Raw genomic sequence first — 16,930 nt, forward strand, 5'->3', positions numbered from 1 at the left:
TCTTGGCTCATACTACAGCAGCCGCCTCCATTGTGCACAACAAGGAACCCACATACCAGCACGGTAAAAGGCGCCAGAAACCGCATCACCCTGCTGTCAGATTCCCTTTAAAATATAAGTACTCGTACTTGGTATCGGCGAGTACTAGAATTAAAGTATCAGTACGGGACATCCCTACTTTTTAGCAAGAAAAAATGTTGCTAAAAAGTCCCAGCGTCTATTAGCCCACGTAGCCTGACTTCCCGGAGTTCTTTATGATGGGGAAAGCTTCTCTAAAGCTTTCTGCCTGGTCACTGAAAGAACTGCACAGTTGTCTTCCCCTGGCCTGTGATCGATGTGCAGAAAACAGAGAAGCCAGGAGGGAGCCTGCCTCCATCATAAGGGGTAAGGTGGGTGGGAAGCTTAGTCCCAGGCAATGCAGTGGAGGTTGCTTAGGAGAGGGTGCCATGAAGGCCCAGTACAGAAGATAGCATATAAGTTCCTCCTGCTGCCAACTGGAATCCCAGCCTTAGGATTGAGCTATTTTGGCCTTAAGGCAACAGGTTAATTTTCCTTTTTGAGTCACTGCTTTCGAAATACATAACTTTTTAATTGTTTTGTTAATGTATCCATGTCAGTGTGTTTTTTTTTTTTGTTTTGTTTTTTTTGCAGGATGAGTTCTATATTTTTAATGGCATTGGGGGAAAAAACTTCAGGACTTGTTGTTTATATTTTTCTTTTTCTGAAATTCACAGTATAATGTTATCAGTATAAATAATGTCACATTGCCATAGGTTGATACTATTAAAGCAATTTCAAGCTACTTACTTTTGACAGTAAAAATTTTAATTATGTAAACATAATTTTTTGACAATAAAGCATTCATGAATCTGCGGCCAGTGCTATGAATGTATGGTAACTAGCACCAAGGGGTTTATTATATTTTTAATAATTTTAATGCCATAGTCTTGTATTTTCTATTGTGTTGCAAGAATTCGACTTACGATGTTTGTATGTGGCTCTAACAAGAACCCCTACTACACCGTTCTTAAATGGATTCTATTCTGTCAGTGGTTTTGTTTGAAAAAGATAAACTTTCATTGTCATGACTGAATTCTGTCCCATACCTAACACAAAGTATACAGCTTATTTACAAAAAATTCTTACAGCTGCCTAAATGCCATCTTAGAAAAAGCTTTCAAGCATTTACCATCATTAAAAACAACTGTTGACAACTTGACATATATCGATCAGACTCCTGAGACCCGCCATGCAAGTAATAAGCCAGGAAGCAGGTGGCATTGTGCTCCACTCCCCGGCCCGCTGAGACATTAGTACATTAGTACATTTCTCTATGCAGAGAAGGCATATAACTAAAGGCTTATTACTCACGATCACATTGGGTCTCAGGAGTGAGACCCCGTGCAATTGACAACTTTTGATCTGTCTATTTGATATTTCAGCAGTCGTTTCTAACAGTAACAGTACATGGAGATTCTGTTCCTGAAAAGGTTCTACCCAGCTTTTCCATAATATAGGCATTTTGTAGCCTTTTTTTAGTATATTTTAATTTTGTATAGCGTGTTCACAACCCTTGATGGTGATGGGCACAAAACTACACCACTGCCACTTCATAAGCTGCCAGACTCCTATAGTTGTTGGCAGCTGTGCTTAAAATGGTCTATAGTGTTTTGTGTGTGTGTGTGTGTGTGTGTGTATATAGTGCCACAAGTGTGCTTTGGAAAATCTTTTTTTATGATGATCACTAATATAGCTAAGACTGTATATTTTACTTTATTTCTAGGCACCTCTGCCCAGCAGCTTGATGCCACTTTTAGTACTAATGCATCTTTGGAGATTTTTGAACTGGATTTGGATGAGCCATCTCTGGATATGAAGTCATGTGCTTCCTTTGTGTCCTCTCATCGGTATTTATACTTTTTTTTTTTTTTTTATTGTGTCTCACAGACCACAGTTACCATATCTGTTCATTTAGTTGAGGTGTCATCCAGTCATGACTGTATTTTATGTGCAATATGAACTTTGCACATTGAGTCTTGGAGAAAGCAGTTCCACTGAAGGATTTTGCTCAGCTCTGGACTGGCAGCCATTGACAGTAGGATGATTCTGCTTGGCATGCATATCTGAAATTGTGCTCCACTAACCACTGGGAGCTCCTGCCCCCTCATGACGTCACGCCCCGCCCCCTCAATGCAAGTCTTTGGGAGGTGGAGTGGCGCCTGTCACGCCCCCTCTGATAGACTTGCATTGAGGGGGCAATGTGTGACATTAAGGGGCGGGGCTATGATGTCACGAGCTCCCAGCTCCAGCGTTCGGAACAGTTTGTTCCAAACGGTGAGCAGCGGAGTACCCCTTTTAAGGGGTAAAATGACAACAGGGATATAACTGTTATTTTTCTGCAGTAAGTGACTATTGCTTTGGCCTTTTAATGTATGTGTGTTTTTTTACATTACAATGTGTTTTTTTTTTTACTTTTCAGGTACCATAAGCTTATTTGGGGACCACATATCGTAAACTCTGAAAGCAGCATTTCAGGTGTTCTCATTGCTGGAGGAGAGAATGGAAATGTAATTCTTTATGACCCAGCTAAGATTTTGGCTGGTGATAATAACGTGGTGATCTCTCAGCAGGATAAGCATACTGGACCAGTTAGAGCTTTGGATGTAAACCCATTCCAGGTAAGGTCTCTTAACATTCATTGTTATTTGCGTCTGTAAAACTTAATTTGTAACATCCATTTCCCTATAGGTTGGCATTACCTGGCACATATATAAAAAATTGTAGTTTATGTATTCTGTATGTACTTTTGTTTGTTCTTTATCAATATCCGTTAGGTATTTGTGCTCTTCTCCTACTTTACAGATTAACCTTTTTGCATCTGGTGCCAATGAATCTGAAATTTACATTTGGGATTGTAATAATTTAGCTGTGCCCATGACACCTGGTGCTAAATCGCAGGTAAGGTGAAGTGAATTCCTTTGTACTCATTTATATTCCTGTCTGTGCTTATTGCATGTTTAAAGGTACACCAAATGAAAGTTTCCTTTAATGTCAGTCTGCAGGATTCTGTCTGCACCTGAAACAAATGGAAGAAAAAACGACCCTTTGTAGCCAGTGCTGCAGACTCGTGGAAAAAAACTTTAGAAAAAGATTTTTCTTTCAATGCTGAATGATGTGACTTTATTGATAAAAACAATAAAACATTTCTACACCAATGACATGTTTACGATTCCCTCTCCCTTCCTCAGATTGAGTGCAACCCAAAATACATCACTGCTATAGAGATGTTTCACTGTTATCAACAAAGTCACATTCAGCATTCTAAAAAAAGAAAAATCTTTGAAGTTTCCCCCACAGGGTCATTCTTTCCATTTGGATTGTGCTACACGATTGTACTTCCTTTTCTGATCCCTGGGTTTGCAGCATCTCCTCTCTTGGTACCCTCATATTTGTGGGGTAATATGCTTGTAAAAATAGAAAACAGTTTCCAGCTCACCTGGCTCATCCCTAGCAAAGAAAAATTAAAAAAACTAGTGCTCAAGACCTAATAGATACAGGACAACTCGCATACATTGATGAACAAAATGTATTAAAAGATGCAATGGCAGCATAACTCGCATGCACCAGCAGGGCCCTTGCTGGTGGGAATACAAAGTAGATACAAACAGCTGATAAAAGTATAAAATATTACATTAAAATAAACATAAGGAATTAGGTACAATAGATTATTAATAGCACCCTTGCTTGTGTGCAAACACTAGCAACACTGACACGTTTCAGGTCAAAGATTTTTAGTCATGTCATGACTAAGGGTTTTTGACCTGAAACGCGTTGGTGTATACCTGTACCATACATATGTCCATGTTTTCTACAGTTGCCTTTTCTATGGAATGTTAAGAATGTCTGTCTCATAAATAAGATTTTACTGTTGCGGGGCTGGCTGCTTGTACCATTTTTTTTCTTTGGTTATATGTGTGATTATCTTTTGATTTCACATGAGTGGCTAATTTATAGACTTCATTGCCTAGACCCCTGAAGTTGGGCAAGAACGCTGTTTGGTTAATACCCCCAATTAAAGGGGATTTTCGCAAATGGTGTAGCTTGTGAGCGACACTGTTTGTGTAACTCCCGGAGTAAACAGTATCCCTTGAGGCTACGCCTCTTAATGCAACTCCCATTAAATTCAATTGGAGTTACACAAATTGTGTAACTTCCCCAATTCGGCTGCATTCGACTTTCCCGACAGACTCCAGCTGCTGTGAACAGGCTGTAGGAGTCGGAGAAAGCCAGAAGGAGCTAGCTAGGACAACCCCCTTTTTAAAAGGTATTCCAGCATCAGAGAATCTTCATCTCAAGTATTATAACTCACTAACACAGTCTTATCGCAAATTATACTGGCTTGAACATGCTTTTGCTTGATTCACCCCTGACAGAAAGTTATGTAGTCCTGTCATTGTTAGTGAGGCTTGTCTCAGCAGCTCCCCAGCTCCTCCCTCTCTACCCAGATGACATGTCATCCTCTGCTGCCTCAGAAGGCTGGGCATGATCTCGCCTCTGTGCTCTAGCCCTGCCATCTGAGTGAGGTCATCACTTCTGACCAGCCCCTAGGTCCTACTTAAACAACCCCCTGCCGTCAAAGGCACACATACATATATTTCCTTATTGGGACATTAAAGGAAAGATTTGTTGTCTTTACAGCATGCTGCTTTGTGCCAAACAATGCCAAATACAGAAGAGCAGACAGAGAATAAATAAAGCAGCTACTGCAGATTTACTGACTGGACTAGGCATAAAGTCAAGGAGGTGACTCTCCATCTGCTCCTTCCTGCCCTGCTGGGCTTTATTGACAGATCTCTCCCTATATATTTTCCATCCCTGTCCCAGGTCCTCATTAAATTGTGAATTCTCTGAAATGCTGTGTTTAGGTTTGACCAAGCGTGTATGTGTTCTGAATGTCTAGAATGAACATCACTGCTGTTGACCACCGCACGAAGTGGCGGCTGACACGCCCACTCAATAAAACTCTATGGCAGAGCCGGAGCGCTGCCTTTGGTGTGTCAGCCGCCGCTTCATGCGGTGGTCAACACGCGCTATCTGGCCAGCGAGCCGGGGCCCCGTACAGACAGATCGCGGGGGGTCCGACCGCTGGGATAGGGGATACGTTTTTCACCACTGGACTACCCTTTTAATGTGTATGGCCACCTTTTAGTGTGCCTGGCCTTCTGTTTTCAATGCGATTGAGGAGTATTTTTTTCTGCAACCACTTTAAGTGATTCGCACATTAGAAACAGTCCCGTGTAATACAAGGACAACTTGAGTTCACCAGAACGGGGGCATCTTTTTATTATAAATACTTTTGACGTTAATAGAGGAATTTCTTGACGTTGGCATGTTTGTAACCTATAATTTTTACATTTTAGCCTCTAGAGGACATCAGCTGCATTTCATGGAACAGACAGGTTCAACACATTCTGGCTTCTGCTAGCCCCAGTGGTCGGGCCACAGTATGGGACCTACGGAAAAATGAACCAATTCTTAAAGTCAGCGACCACAGCAATAGGGTATAGTAAACACACAACTCTAATGTTGTAATTCTTAAATGATGCATGTGTTATTAAAGGAGTTATCTGGGACTTTTAAGTTGATGTTTTGTCATTATTATTGGGGGCTGTTTTGCAATACCTCTGCTGATCAGCTTTTTGAAGGGCCACTCGCTGAGCTGTAATACCAGTCACAACAGCATCTAAAAGAACAGTGCTAAATACAGTATAGGGGAAAACTATCTGATTAGTGGGGATCTAACCACTTGGTCAATCGCTAAAACAGAGCATTGACCTCCACCTACTCAGGCATTTTTCTATTCACTGTGTCTAAGGGACTTCCAAACATACTGAAGCACATCGCTCGGCTATGTTTAGAAGTCCCACACAGAGTGCGTGGAGCTATGCTTGAGCATGCGTGCTGCTGCTTCATTCACTTGGAACAAGGGGTTTTTGTTTTTTGTTGTTGTTTTTTTGTGATCATTCCCAGCAGTTGTACCCTGTTTAATCAGCTAGTTACCACCTTGTTGGAATCTCTTAACTCCCAGTTATCAGTCAACTCCAGTCGTCTGGATTAGAAGACAGATTTATTACAGGTGTATATACAAACGGGTGGACTCTTACAGCCAAGCAAAGGAGCAGCAGAGTCACTTCCAAGGTCAGGAAAAATAATAGTTTGAGTGCTAGCTGATTGGCTAAAGGCACACTGGTGGCTAATTGTGCATAAGTAGCTTTATTGCCAATCACAGTGCCCCTCTTACAGGTATTTCCTAATATAGCAAAAGCTTGTTATTCTTCTACTCAAGGTCCGTTCCATAGTTTTAAGCTGGGCGCTGGCCAGAACAAGGAAAAACCAGCTAACACAATTTTAACTAGAAGTCACACATAAAAATACAGGGAACATAGGTATAAAAATATAAGTTTCCCAACACCCCTATCTTGTAAATTGAAATAATATCCACCAAATAACCCTTTTAAATAAAAAAATCATCTTGCTCCAATCCCTTTGTAGATGCATTGTTCTGGCATGGCTTGGCATCCTGATGTTGCTACACAAATGGTCTTGTCTTCAGAGGATGATCGCTTGCCTGTAATACAAATATGGGATCTTAGATTTGCCTCTTCACCATTACGAGTAATGGAAAACCATACAAGGTATGTAAATCATCCGTTATCTAGACACAGCAATAAGGTCAGAAGTTTGGAATTGTTGCATCTGCATCTTACATCTTGTTTCTTTGGGCCATGAACATTTTTAGAAGCTTACTGATTATTATTATTTATTTATTTTATTTACTTATTTTATTTTATTTTTTTATTGTATAATTGAGTGTATTTTCTGAGCTATATGCTTTGACCTTTTAGGGGCATTTTGGCTATTGCTTGGAGTATGGCAGACTCTGAACTGTTATTGAGCAGTGGGAAGGACTCAAAAATACTCTGCTCAAATCCAAACACTGGAGAAGTAAGTGGCTATAAAAAATAGTAAAAATAGTGCATTGTTCAAATGTTGATTATAGTTTATTCTAAACATATATTTAGGACACTGATTGTGTGTGATAAAATATTTAATACTAATAATAGAGCGTGTACACATTTTAGATTGGTTAATGATTTAATAGAGCTTCAGTTTGGACTGTAATAATCTTTACCAGTATCTAACTTTTAGAATAATAACAGAGCATGGGGAAGTGTATTTTCACAACATAAGGTTGCCATGCGTACCTGCTTCTTAGCCTCTGGCATCATTTGAAACAGGACTTATAGTAAACTGTCATTTTTTAGTCATACATTTTAGTTTTGAAATCAGCCAAGCTTTAGGAGGGTGAGAGTGGGACCTTCAAGTACTCAACCAATTTATTACAATTAAAACCATAAATTGAGGTAAATTATAGCGGTAAGCTACACCACCTCATTGTTGCTTTAGGCTAAGATTCCACTTGGTTTTTTTTTTCTTGCGTTTTTTTTCACAGAAAAAAATGCCAGAAAGAACTCAAGTGCAATTAAGGAAATTTTTATTTTTTATAATGAACTTTTAATAAATTTTTAATAAAGTGTGTATGTGTGTTTCACTTTATTTTTATTTTTGTTAAATTTTTTTGGTAGTACTACTACTTCTAGCATGGAACAGACTTCCATGATGGGAGTAGTAGTACCTGTACTAATAGACATATTGCCATAATATAGCAGAGATGCGGAGCGGCTCTATACAGCACTCACATCTCTGCACTATTCTGGCCAGTGATGTGAATAGAACATCACTCATTCATATTTTCCGCCCAGAGTGGGGATTGGCCGGATGGTTGCAGCCAATCACCGCTCTCAGAGGGAAATATGAATGAGGGATGTTCTATTCACATCACTGGTCGGAGTATAGTGCAGATAGATAGGACTCTGCAATAGATAGGACGATCAAAGCAGATGTCAGGAGTGAAACTCGCTGTGATCTTTCCTTAACTGCAGGTACTACTACTCCCATCATGGAACACACTCTGCTCCATGCTAGGAGCTGTAGTACCTGCATTAATAGACAGATCACAGCGAGTGTAACTTCCGACACCTGTTACGATCGGTCTATTAATGCAGGTACTACAGCTCCCAGCATTGAGCAGAGTGTGCTTCATGTTGGGAGTAGTAGTACCTGCAGTTAAGGAAAGATCACAGCGGATGTCACTCCTGACACCTACTGTGATCCTCCTGTATAATGTATAGATGCGGGCGGCTGCTCTTCTATGGTCCCCTGCACTGACGTGTGTGTGTGTGTGTGTGTATATATATATATATATATATATATATATATATATATATATATATATATATATAATATATTCATAGTTCCCACAGAGAGTTGTGATTGGCTGGAACCATCTGGCCAATCACAACTCTCTGCGGGAAATATGAATAGGTGTATACAGGTTCTTCTATAAAAAATTAGCATATTGTGCTAAAGTTCATTATTTTCCATAATGTAATGATAAAAATTAAACTTTCATATATTTTAGATTCATTGCACACCAACTGAAATATTTCAGGTCTTTTATTGTTTTAATACTGATTATTTTGGCATACAGCTCATGAAAACCCAAAATTCCTATCTAAAAAAATTAGCATATTTAATCCGACCAATAAAAGAAAAGTGTTTTTAATACAAAAAAAGTCAACCTTCAAATAATTATGTTCAGTTTTGCACTCAATACTCGGTCGGGAATCCTTTTGCAGAAATAACTGCTTCAATGCGGCGTGGCATGGAGGCAATCAGCCTGTGGCACTGCTGAGGTGTTATGGAGGCCCAGGATGCTTCGATAGCAGCCTTAAGCTCATCCAGAGTGTTGGGTCTTGGGTCTCTCAACTTTCTCTTCACAATATCCCACAGATTCTCTATGGGGTTCAGGTCAGGAGAGTTGGCAGGCCAATTGAGCACAGTAATACCATGGTCAGTAAACCATTTACCAGTGGTTTTGGCACTGTGAGCAGGTGCCAGGTCATGCTGAAAAATGAATTCTTCATCTCCATAAAGTTTTTCAGCAGATGGAAGCATGAAGTGCTCCCCAAATCTCCTGAGATAGCTAGCTGCATTGACCCTGCCCTTGATAAAACACAGTGGACCAACACCAGCAGCTGACATGGCACCCCAGACCATCACTGACTGTGGGTACTTGACACTGGACTTCAGGCATTTTGGCATTTCCTTCTCCCCAGTCTTCCTCCAGACTCTGGCACCTTGATTTCCGAATGACATGCAAAATTAGCTTTCATTCGGAAAAAGTACTTTGGACCACTGAGCAACAGTCCAGTGCTGCTTCTCTGTAGCCCAGGTCAGGCACTTCTGCCGCTGTTTCTGGTTCAAAAGTGGCTTGACCTGGGGAATGCGGCACCTGTAGCCCATTTCCTGCACACGCCTGTGCACGGTGGCTCTGGATGTTTCTACTCCAGACTCAGTCCACTGCTTCCGCAGGTCCCCCAAGATCTGGAATCGGTCCTTCTCCACAATCTTCCTCAGGGTCCGGTCACCTCTTCTCATTGTGGATCGTTTTCTGCCACATTTTTTCCTTCCCACAGACTTCCCATTGAGGTGCCTTGATACAGCACTCTGGGAACAGCCTATTTGTTCAGAAATTTCTTTCTGCGTCTTACCCTCTTGCTTGAGGGTGTCAATGATGGCCTTCTGGACAGCAGTCAGGTCGGCAGTCTTACCAATGATTGCGGTTTTGAGTAATGAACCAGGCTGGAAGTTTTTAAAAGCCTCAGGAATCTTTTGCAGGTGTTTAGAGTTAATTAGTTGATTCAGATGATTAGGTCAATAGCTCGTTTAGAGAACCTTTTCATGATATGCAAATTTTTTGAGATAGGAATTTTGGGTTTTCATGAGCTGTATGCCAAAATCATCAGTATTAAAACAATAAAAGACCTGAAATATTTCAGTTGGTGTGCAATGAATCTAAAATATATGAAAGTTTAATTTTTATCATTACATTATGGAAAATAAGGAACTTTAGCACAATATGCAAATTTTTTGAGAAGAACCTGTATATACGGCAGTGCAAGGGACCATAGAAGAGCGGCCGCCGCATCTATACATTATACAGAAGGATTGCAACGGAACCCGGGCGACCTGTCAATTAGTACAGGAACTACTACTACCATCATGGAACAGTGTGTTCCATGCTGGGAGTAGTAGTACCACCTTAAAATTAAGAAAAAAAAGTGAAAAACACACTACATTTTAATTGTCTGCTACATTTTTAGTGCCCTACCCACACACATAAATTGATCCGTGTTTAAAAATGAATAAAAATGTTGTTATAAAAAAGAAATTTCGTTAAATACTATTTTTTCCATCACTACTGTATCTTTTTTATTATTATTTTTAATGGTACCCTACGAAATTTTATTAAAAACGGTATCTCCAGCACTTTTTTGGATCGCTAAAGTACAAAAGAGAATAAAAAACGCCTGAAAAAACGCCAAAGTTAAAACCCACATGGCGTTTCACTCCCGTAAGACTTCTATAGGAGAAAAATGCCATAGGCTCAACGTGCTGCAATTTTGCAAAAGGATTCAAAAAGAATTTTGCGATTTCTCATTGATTTACAGCGAACATCTGGCCGCAGCGGTTTTTGGCCGAAAAAACACCATGTTGCAGAATTGTCGTTTTTGTTGTTGTTTTCCCCCCCAAAAAAACTGTGGAATTCCAGCCTTAGATTTTTATTTATGGCGGGTGGACAGCCGCAGATGGGACACATTTATTAAGAAGTGAGATAGAGTCCTATTCTTGGAACAGTAATACATTCTCTTAGGTATTGTGTAGAATAAACTTTTTTTTTTCATATCCTTCTAGGTTTTATATGAGCTTCCAACAAATACACAATGGTGTTTTGATATTCAGTGGTGTCCACGGAATCCGGCCGTGCTTTCTGCAGCGTCTTTTGATGGACGCATCAGTGTATATTCCATTATGGGTGGAGGCAATGACAATCTTAATCAGAAACAGGCGGATAAGGTAAATTGTGCTTTTAACCCAGGTTTTCATTGTATCACAAAGCTACTTAATATTTCTACTGCTTTTTTGTTAAAGCCTTTTTGTCTGTACAAGTGAATGTAGTGCATTTGGTTATGGATTGTTTTCTGTGTAGCTTTCTTCATCTTTTGGGAACTTGGACCCATTTGGAACTGGACAGCCCCTCCCTCCTCTGCAGCTTCCTCAGCAGACCACACAGCAGAGCAGTGTTCAACCTTTGAAAAAACCACCAAAATGGTTGCGACGACCAGTTGGAGCTTCATTTTCTGTAAGTGATCGCCAGCTGGTGTAAATGCAGTAAATGTTTAAAAATCCCTTAAAGGGGTTCTTTGCCCCTAGACATCTGATCCCCTATCCAGTGGCCAGACCGCCTATGATCTCTGGACCGGCACGGCGGCGTTCTGAACACAGAAGCTTGAAGCTTCCGTGTCCGTGACGTCACAGCACACTCCCTCTATTCATGTCTATGGGATGGGGCGTAGCTTGTATTACATATCTGTTACACCTCCTCCCATAGACACAAATGGAGGGGTGGCGGCTGTAGTTCGCTCCGTGCATCGGATGACTGGGGTACCGTGCTGGAGAAAGCGGGGTTTCCCAGCACCCGGACCCCCACGATCAGGCATTGTATTTCTTTGCCCGTAAGGTGTAGTATCCTATTTTTAGTTCTTATGAATTGTATTGAATATAGTAAAGTTAACCTTTCATCACTAATATTGTCATTATACTTCCTGAACCATGAGTTATTGGGGATGGTCCCCAGCAGCTTCTTCCTGCCTTACTGGCTTTGATGGGGTATAGGGAGTCATCTTTCTATAAATGCCAGTTTTTACGGTGGTTACTAATGGGTTTTTGGGCTGGGCCACTGCCTATTTAGGTCAAAAGCCTCATGCTTAAGTTCCAGGCCCCTCCCATGTCCTAAATTAATTGACAGGACTCATCCTGGGACTGTAAACACAATGAACCAATCAGCATCCCGGTGGGTATCCATGACAGCCAGAGGTTCCCAATGCCTTCCATGTATGTGCCAAAATGCAGCTGTACCAAAAGCATGGCTCTATACGTTGCCTGGTTTCATAATGCTTACAGCTATAATGCATTGCAAGGGTGCTGCTGTGTTATTGATGTAAAATATATGTTACTATGCAAGGCTGAAAAAAATATTTTTCACCGAATAACTACTTTAAAATATTTTTGTATAAAATACAAGATAATTAAAAAAGAACTATACATATTTGGTATTGTTACATAACGACCAACACTATAAAAATATATCATTATTTGTCTTGTAAGGTGAATGCTGGAAAACAAAAAAGGCAGTATTTTTGTTAGCCTGCCAAAGAATGGAAAGGATAGCAATCAAAAAGTACCTGAAAATAATACCAATAGAAATTTTACGTTTTTTCACTGAAAAAAACCCCACCTAGCTCCATAAAAAAAATTGTTATAGGTCTTGAAGTTATTGATTTATTTAGTTAATGAATTGAATTAAAAGTTGCTATTGTGCCAAACTACTGAAAACCCCCAAAAAACTGCACAAAACATTTGATTTTAGTATTGCTAAAAAGCAACACTTGTCCCTTAAAAAACAAATCCTCCATGTTTTTTTTTGTTTTTGTTTAGTTTGGAGGAAAATTGGTTACATTTGGAGCTGAGAAGTCTCAACCAACCCCACAGCATCCACAAACTGAACGGTTTCACATTTATGTCAGTCAAGTGGTCACTGAGGAAGAGTTCTTGAAGCGCTCTAACAAACTTCAAGATGTGGTCAGCACAGGTGCATTCCTGGAGTACTGCCAGAAAAAGATTGACGATTCAAAGAATGACTTTGAGAAAAATGTCTGGTCATTCCTAAAGGTTAGTTTATAATTTCCATTTGTCATTGTATTTTATGGTTTCCATGTTCCATTCATTCTTCAGAGCACATTTTACCCTATGCATTGCAGAAACAGAATTGACAGGCTGGGGATTAGTTAATGCTCATCATGCTTTTACTTTAAGAAGTATTTTGTGCTTGGGATTGTTAAACCCCCATCCACATATATTGTACTGCACTGAAAATCCTCAGCAATTCAATGGTATATTATTTTGCCCTTTTAGTGTGCAGTGGAGCGAATGTGTAGGGTGCTGTCGCTGATGAAGCTTAAAATTCTTAGTTTCACTTGAACTTTGTGTTCTCAGGTAAATTTTGAAGAGGATTCTCGGGGCAAGTATCTTGAGCTTCTAGGATTCAGAAAGGAAGATCTTGGGGCAAAGGTAACAACAGCTGTGGATGAAAGTTGCGTTTCTACTTCCTGTTTTCTTTCTAAATTTTTTTCTCTCTGGCTACTATTGTCCAGTTGTTTTGCTGACTGCTTGCATCCTATCATGACAAGTAACCTGCTTAGGGAACATTTACATCTATACTACACATCTGTTTGTGGTATACTACAAACAAACTTACCAAAATAAGACCAATTTGGCTCAGTGTTGCATACATTTTTGTATCCATTTGTATGCATTTTTTGTGTATGTAACTGTAAAACGAAAAACAAAAAAATGAATGTCACACAATACGTCACTGATATACTTTTTTGGATTAACCTCTTTTGCTTGTTCTGAAGCCTTTTCCACTTTTTCTGAAGCTGATTTTCTTAGTTAATTTTAAGTGTCTGGCCCAGGCATTTTTCTTGTGGCATCATTGACTATAATTGTACAACATAAATAGAGAAACATAGCCGCACATCCACCATTTGTATTTTATCTACTTGCTTCTCAGCATAATTTCAAAAACTAACAGGTTGATAGTATACATTTTGTTCAAAAAGTACAAGCCCACTCGCCACGTCAAAGCCACCTAGTCAGAGTGGGTCCCTAACAGAACTCTGGCATAGTGCCAGGCGGCGACCACTGCCTCCAAGACACCATGCCCACAGGGGGGGGGGGGGGCCCAGTGGCCAGGCAGCACCACTGCTGCCCAACTAAGCCCCTGGCTCTGGGCCGCACCACCCCACAAACAAAGCATCAAAGAAACAATGACCGCCATAGAGCATCACACTAGTGTTCACACCTACCATGTACTCCCTACCAGAGGGCTGGGAGAATGTTGGGAGGAAACCCTTATGCAGTCTCCTGCTAATTAAAAACACCTGGAATAATGGACTATAATTGTGGCCAAAAAAATTTAACTGCGCTTGCCCTAATGTTCCTTTTATGGGAAGGTATCAGGTGAAACCAATATGCCTAGGTAAAGAGAAATTTTAGTACTTACAGTAATTTTTTTTTTTACAGTGGTTTTTTTTTTTTTTTTCCTTACAGATTGCATCCGTTTTAAGCCAGGTTGATGGAACAGATCAGGTAAGTGTAAAATTGTGGGTTTAGTTACAAAGTGGGAAAGTTTTTACCAGAGTGTAACAGGAATCTTCTACATCTGGCAGTCAATATATAATTGTAACCTTTACAGAAAACACTTCTGAAACTAGTCTGCTGAATTTCATCTTTTATGTTTTTCTTCTGCTTTAAACTCAAACTCAGTTTTTTTTTTTTTTTTATAAGCTTTACTTTCTGTTGTACTGTCTAGTTGGGAATGCAGCCGACCTAATCTCCCTCTCACTATACCTTCTTGACTATAACTATGCCCAATTGGCTGAATTGCTGGCTACAGTGTCCAGCAGGAACAGGATGTACATAAGATAAAGGAGACAACAGAGACATCAGTTGGCTTCAGAAGCAGAGAAAAGCATAATTTTACCAATATTTGTTCATTTATTGAACCATTACAAAATAGGTTTCATAACCTCCTTTAAATCTTAATTAGTGAGGTTTCTTACCAAAGTTGATAACTGATGACCTCTCTAGCAGGTGTGTGTGTGTATGTAATGCCAGATAGATAAGAGGCAAACCAAAGGAACCCCTTAAAATGAAGGTACTGCCGCAGTAGGTAAAAATAATGTTCCTCTGTTTTTTGCACTAGGGAATCTTTCACAGTATTAGTCCCCAACTAGTGGCTTGTTGTAGCCATCCCAAGTTAAGATCATACACACTGGCAATTGACATTACTGCAGAAATGTCACAACCATTAAACTGTGTACTTTTGCATGGTATAATGCTAGTGTTAAATTTCACCTTGAAGTATGATTTCCTATTCCTCCTTACTATTCAATTTCAAGATTAATATGGTTTTGATCAATCACTTAAAGTTGAATATCGCTCTCAAGGGACAAAAGAATGTGGGGGTGGGGGGCTCTGCTGTATGTGGAGAACTGCATGTGTTGAGGTGCAAAGCATGGGGGACCAAGTAAGACCCCCCATCTGTCCTTTTCTAATTAAATGGCTATAATTTACTCAAGTAATGCCATTGTTTATTATGTAATGAAGTCTTTAAGCTATCATGAATTAAAATGGCTCTTGTCTAAAGCATTCACTATTCGCGCTGATTGCTAATAAACATATCTCTGGAAGCATGATATGCCTTTTTAGCCTTCCCAGTGGATTTATTACATGCATGCTGAATTACAAACTATAGCACTGTAGTTTAAGATATGCCCTCACTGGGCACCAAATTGTCATGGCATAAAATTGCATTAATTAATAAGAAAATTCATTCAGCTTTCTCAGTTTTTAATAATCTTGAAAATCTTTTTTTTCCGCTGAATTTTTCATGCACCCCTTATTTTTTGCCAGATGTGCATCCCTTAATACATGATGTGGGATTTATAGCAGAGGATTTTCTGACAGGTCAAAACATTGTGATCAGCTGACAAACAAGCAGTTTAGGCGGATTGCCTGTTCAACTTTATTTGTTCGTTGTTAAAGGGCTCTAAGTTATACAAAGTATGCATTCCATCCTTATACAAGAGCTATTGCTCTAACAATATCATTCATGATTTTTCAAAATGTTTGCTATTCTAGTGCATATGCGTCTGATCCAGTAAATCTCTCTCAGTGGCAACCATCATCCACAGGCTACAATGGTTCCTATAATAGTCTTTCAGTGATGGATGCCACTGTCCGGTGTCCACCCCAGCCGGTGTTTATAATATATAGGTTGAAAGATGTCTGAATAAACTGAAAGAGTTTTTTTTAAACCAATGATGAACAGCATTCTGAAAAATCCTTCTGAGAATCTCAAGACATTTTCTGTCACTACAATTATTTGGAGTGAGTTTTCTCTTTTGAGACGATCAGGCAAACCTAATGTAAATGTCCTTGCTGATAGCAATGGCTTTTAGGGCATTTGTACCGTACAACTATTATTGTGATATCAAGGAAAGGGACAGAACATAATGATATACTTCCCAGTGTGAACAACGTTTAAGACTAAGTTCAGCTACTGAGATAGGACAGTGCACTTACTCTTGTGTCTGTCTAGTAAAGATGGGTACATTTTCTAGTCTCTGCATTCTGTACTGTCCATTACTTTGTTTCTTTTCTACAAATGAGAAATCACATCCATTAGTTTAAGCCCTTAACAGTTCATGTTGGGTTATTTTGTTTTTAATTTTTAAGTCCTCTTCCTTTTAAATGGGGTTTCCACCCATATGTAAATAAAACTTAGTGTACCTGTCATTTGCAAAAAAACTTTTATATAATGTAGATAATGACATATGTATATTTGTAATATATATATTAGTTAGAAAATGTGTATTTTTTTGGGTCAACAAATGCTGTCTTGTTCCTGCAGCTATTACCTGTGTATCTCTCTGTGCAGAGAGAAAATACAGGAAGTGTGGGGGTGGGACAAGCAGGACTCTGTGCAGGCTCCTGATTTGTCAATCAGCCTGCTGTGTGTGTTGGGGGCATGTCATAAAGCCTTAGGGGGAGATTTATCAAAACCTGTCCAGAGGAAAAGTTGCCCATAGCAACCAATCAGATTGCTTCTTTCATTTTTCAG

The 16,930-nt window shown here is 39.6% G+C and overlaps 1 protein-coding gene across 12 annotated transcripts in view; it reads left to right on the plus strand.

Moving 5' to 3' along the window:
* SEC31A (SEC31 homolog A, COPII coat complex component) overlaps nt 1–16,930 on the plus strand; it is a 96,804-nt gene that overhangs the window by 45,704 nt on the left and 34,170 nt on the right. For all 12 annotated transcript variants that reach the window (XM_056568900.1, XM_056568899.1, XM_056568898.1 and 9 more), the window contains exons 3-13: nt 1,784–1,907; nt 2,480–2,678; nt 2,863–2,958; nt 5,421–5,561; nt 6,553–6,695; nt 6,906–7,005; nt 10,879–11,040; nt 11,174–11,326; nt 12,682–12,915; nt 13,240–13,314; nt 14,356–14,394. In XM_056568900.1, the coding sequence (XP_056424875.1) occupies nt 1,784–1,907; nt 2,480–2,678; nt 2,863–2,958; nt 5,421–5,561; nt 6,553–6,695; nt 6,906–7,005; nt 10,879–11,040; nt 11,174–11,326; nt 12,682–12,915; nt 13,240–13,314; nt 14,356–14,394 (1,466 nt within the window). The remainder of the gene's footprint in view (nt 1–1,783; nt 1,908–2,479; nt 2,679–2,862; nt 2,959–5,420; nt 5,562–6,552; nt 6,696–6,905; nt 7,006–10,878; nt 11,041–11,173; nt 11,327–12,681; nt 12,916–13,239; nt 13,315–14,355; nt 14,395–16,930) is intronic.

Source organism: Hyla sarda, chromosome 1, assembly GCF_029499605.1.
Source record: "Hyla sarda isolate aHylSar1 chromosome 1, aHylSar1.hap1, whole genome shotgun sequence".
Lineage (NCBI taxonomy): Eukaryota > Metazoa > Chordata > Amphibia > Anura > Hylidae > Hyla > Hyla sarda.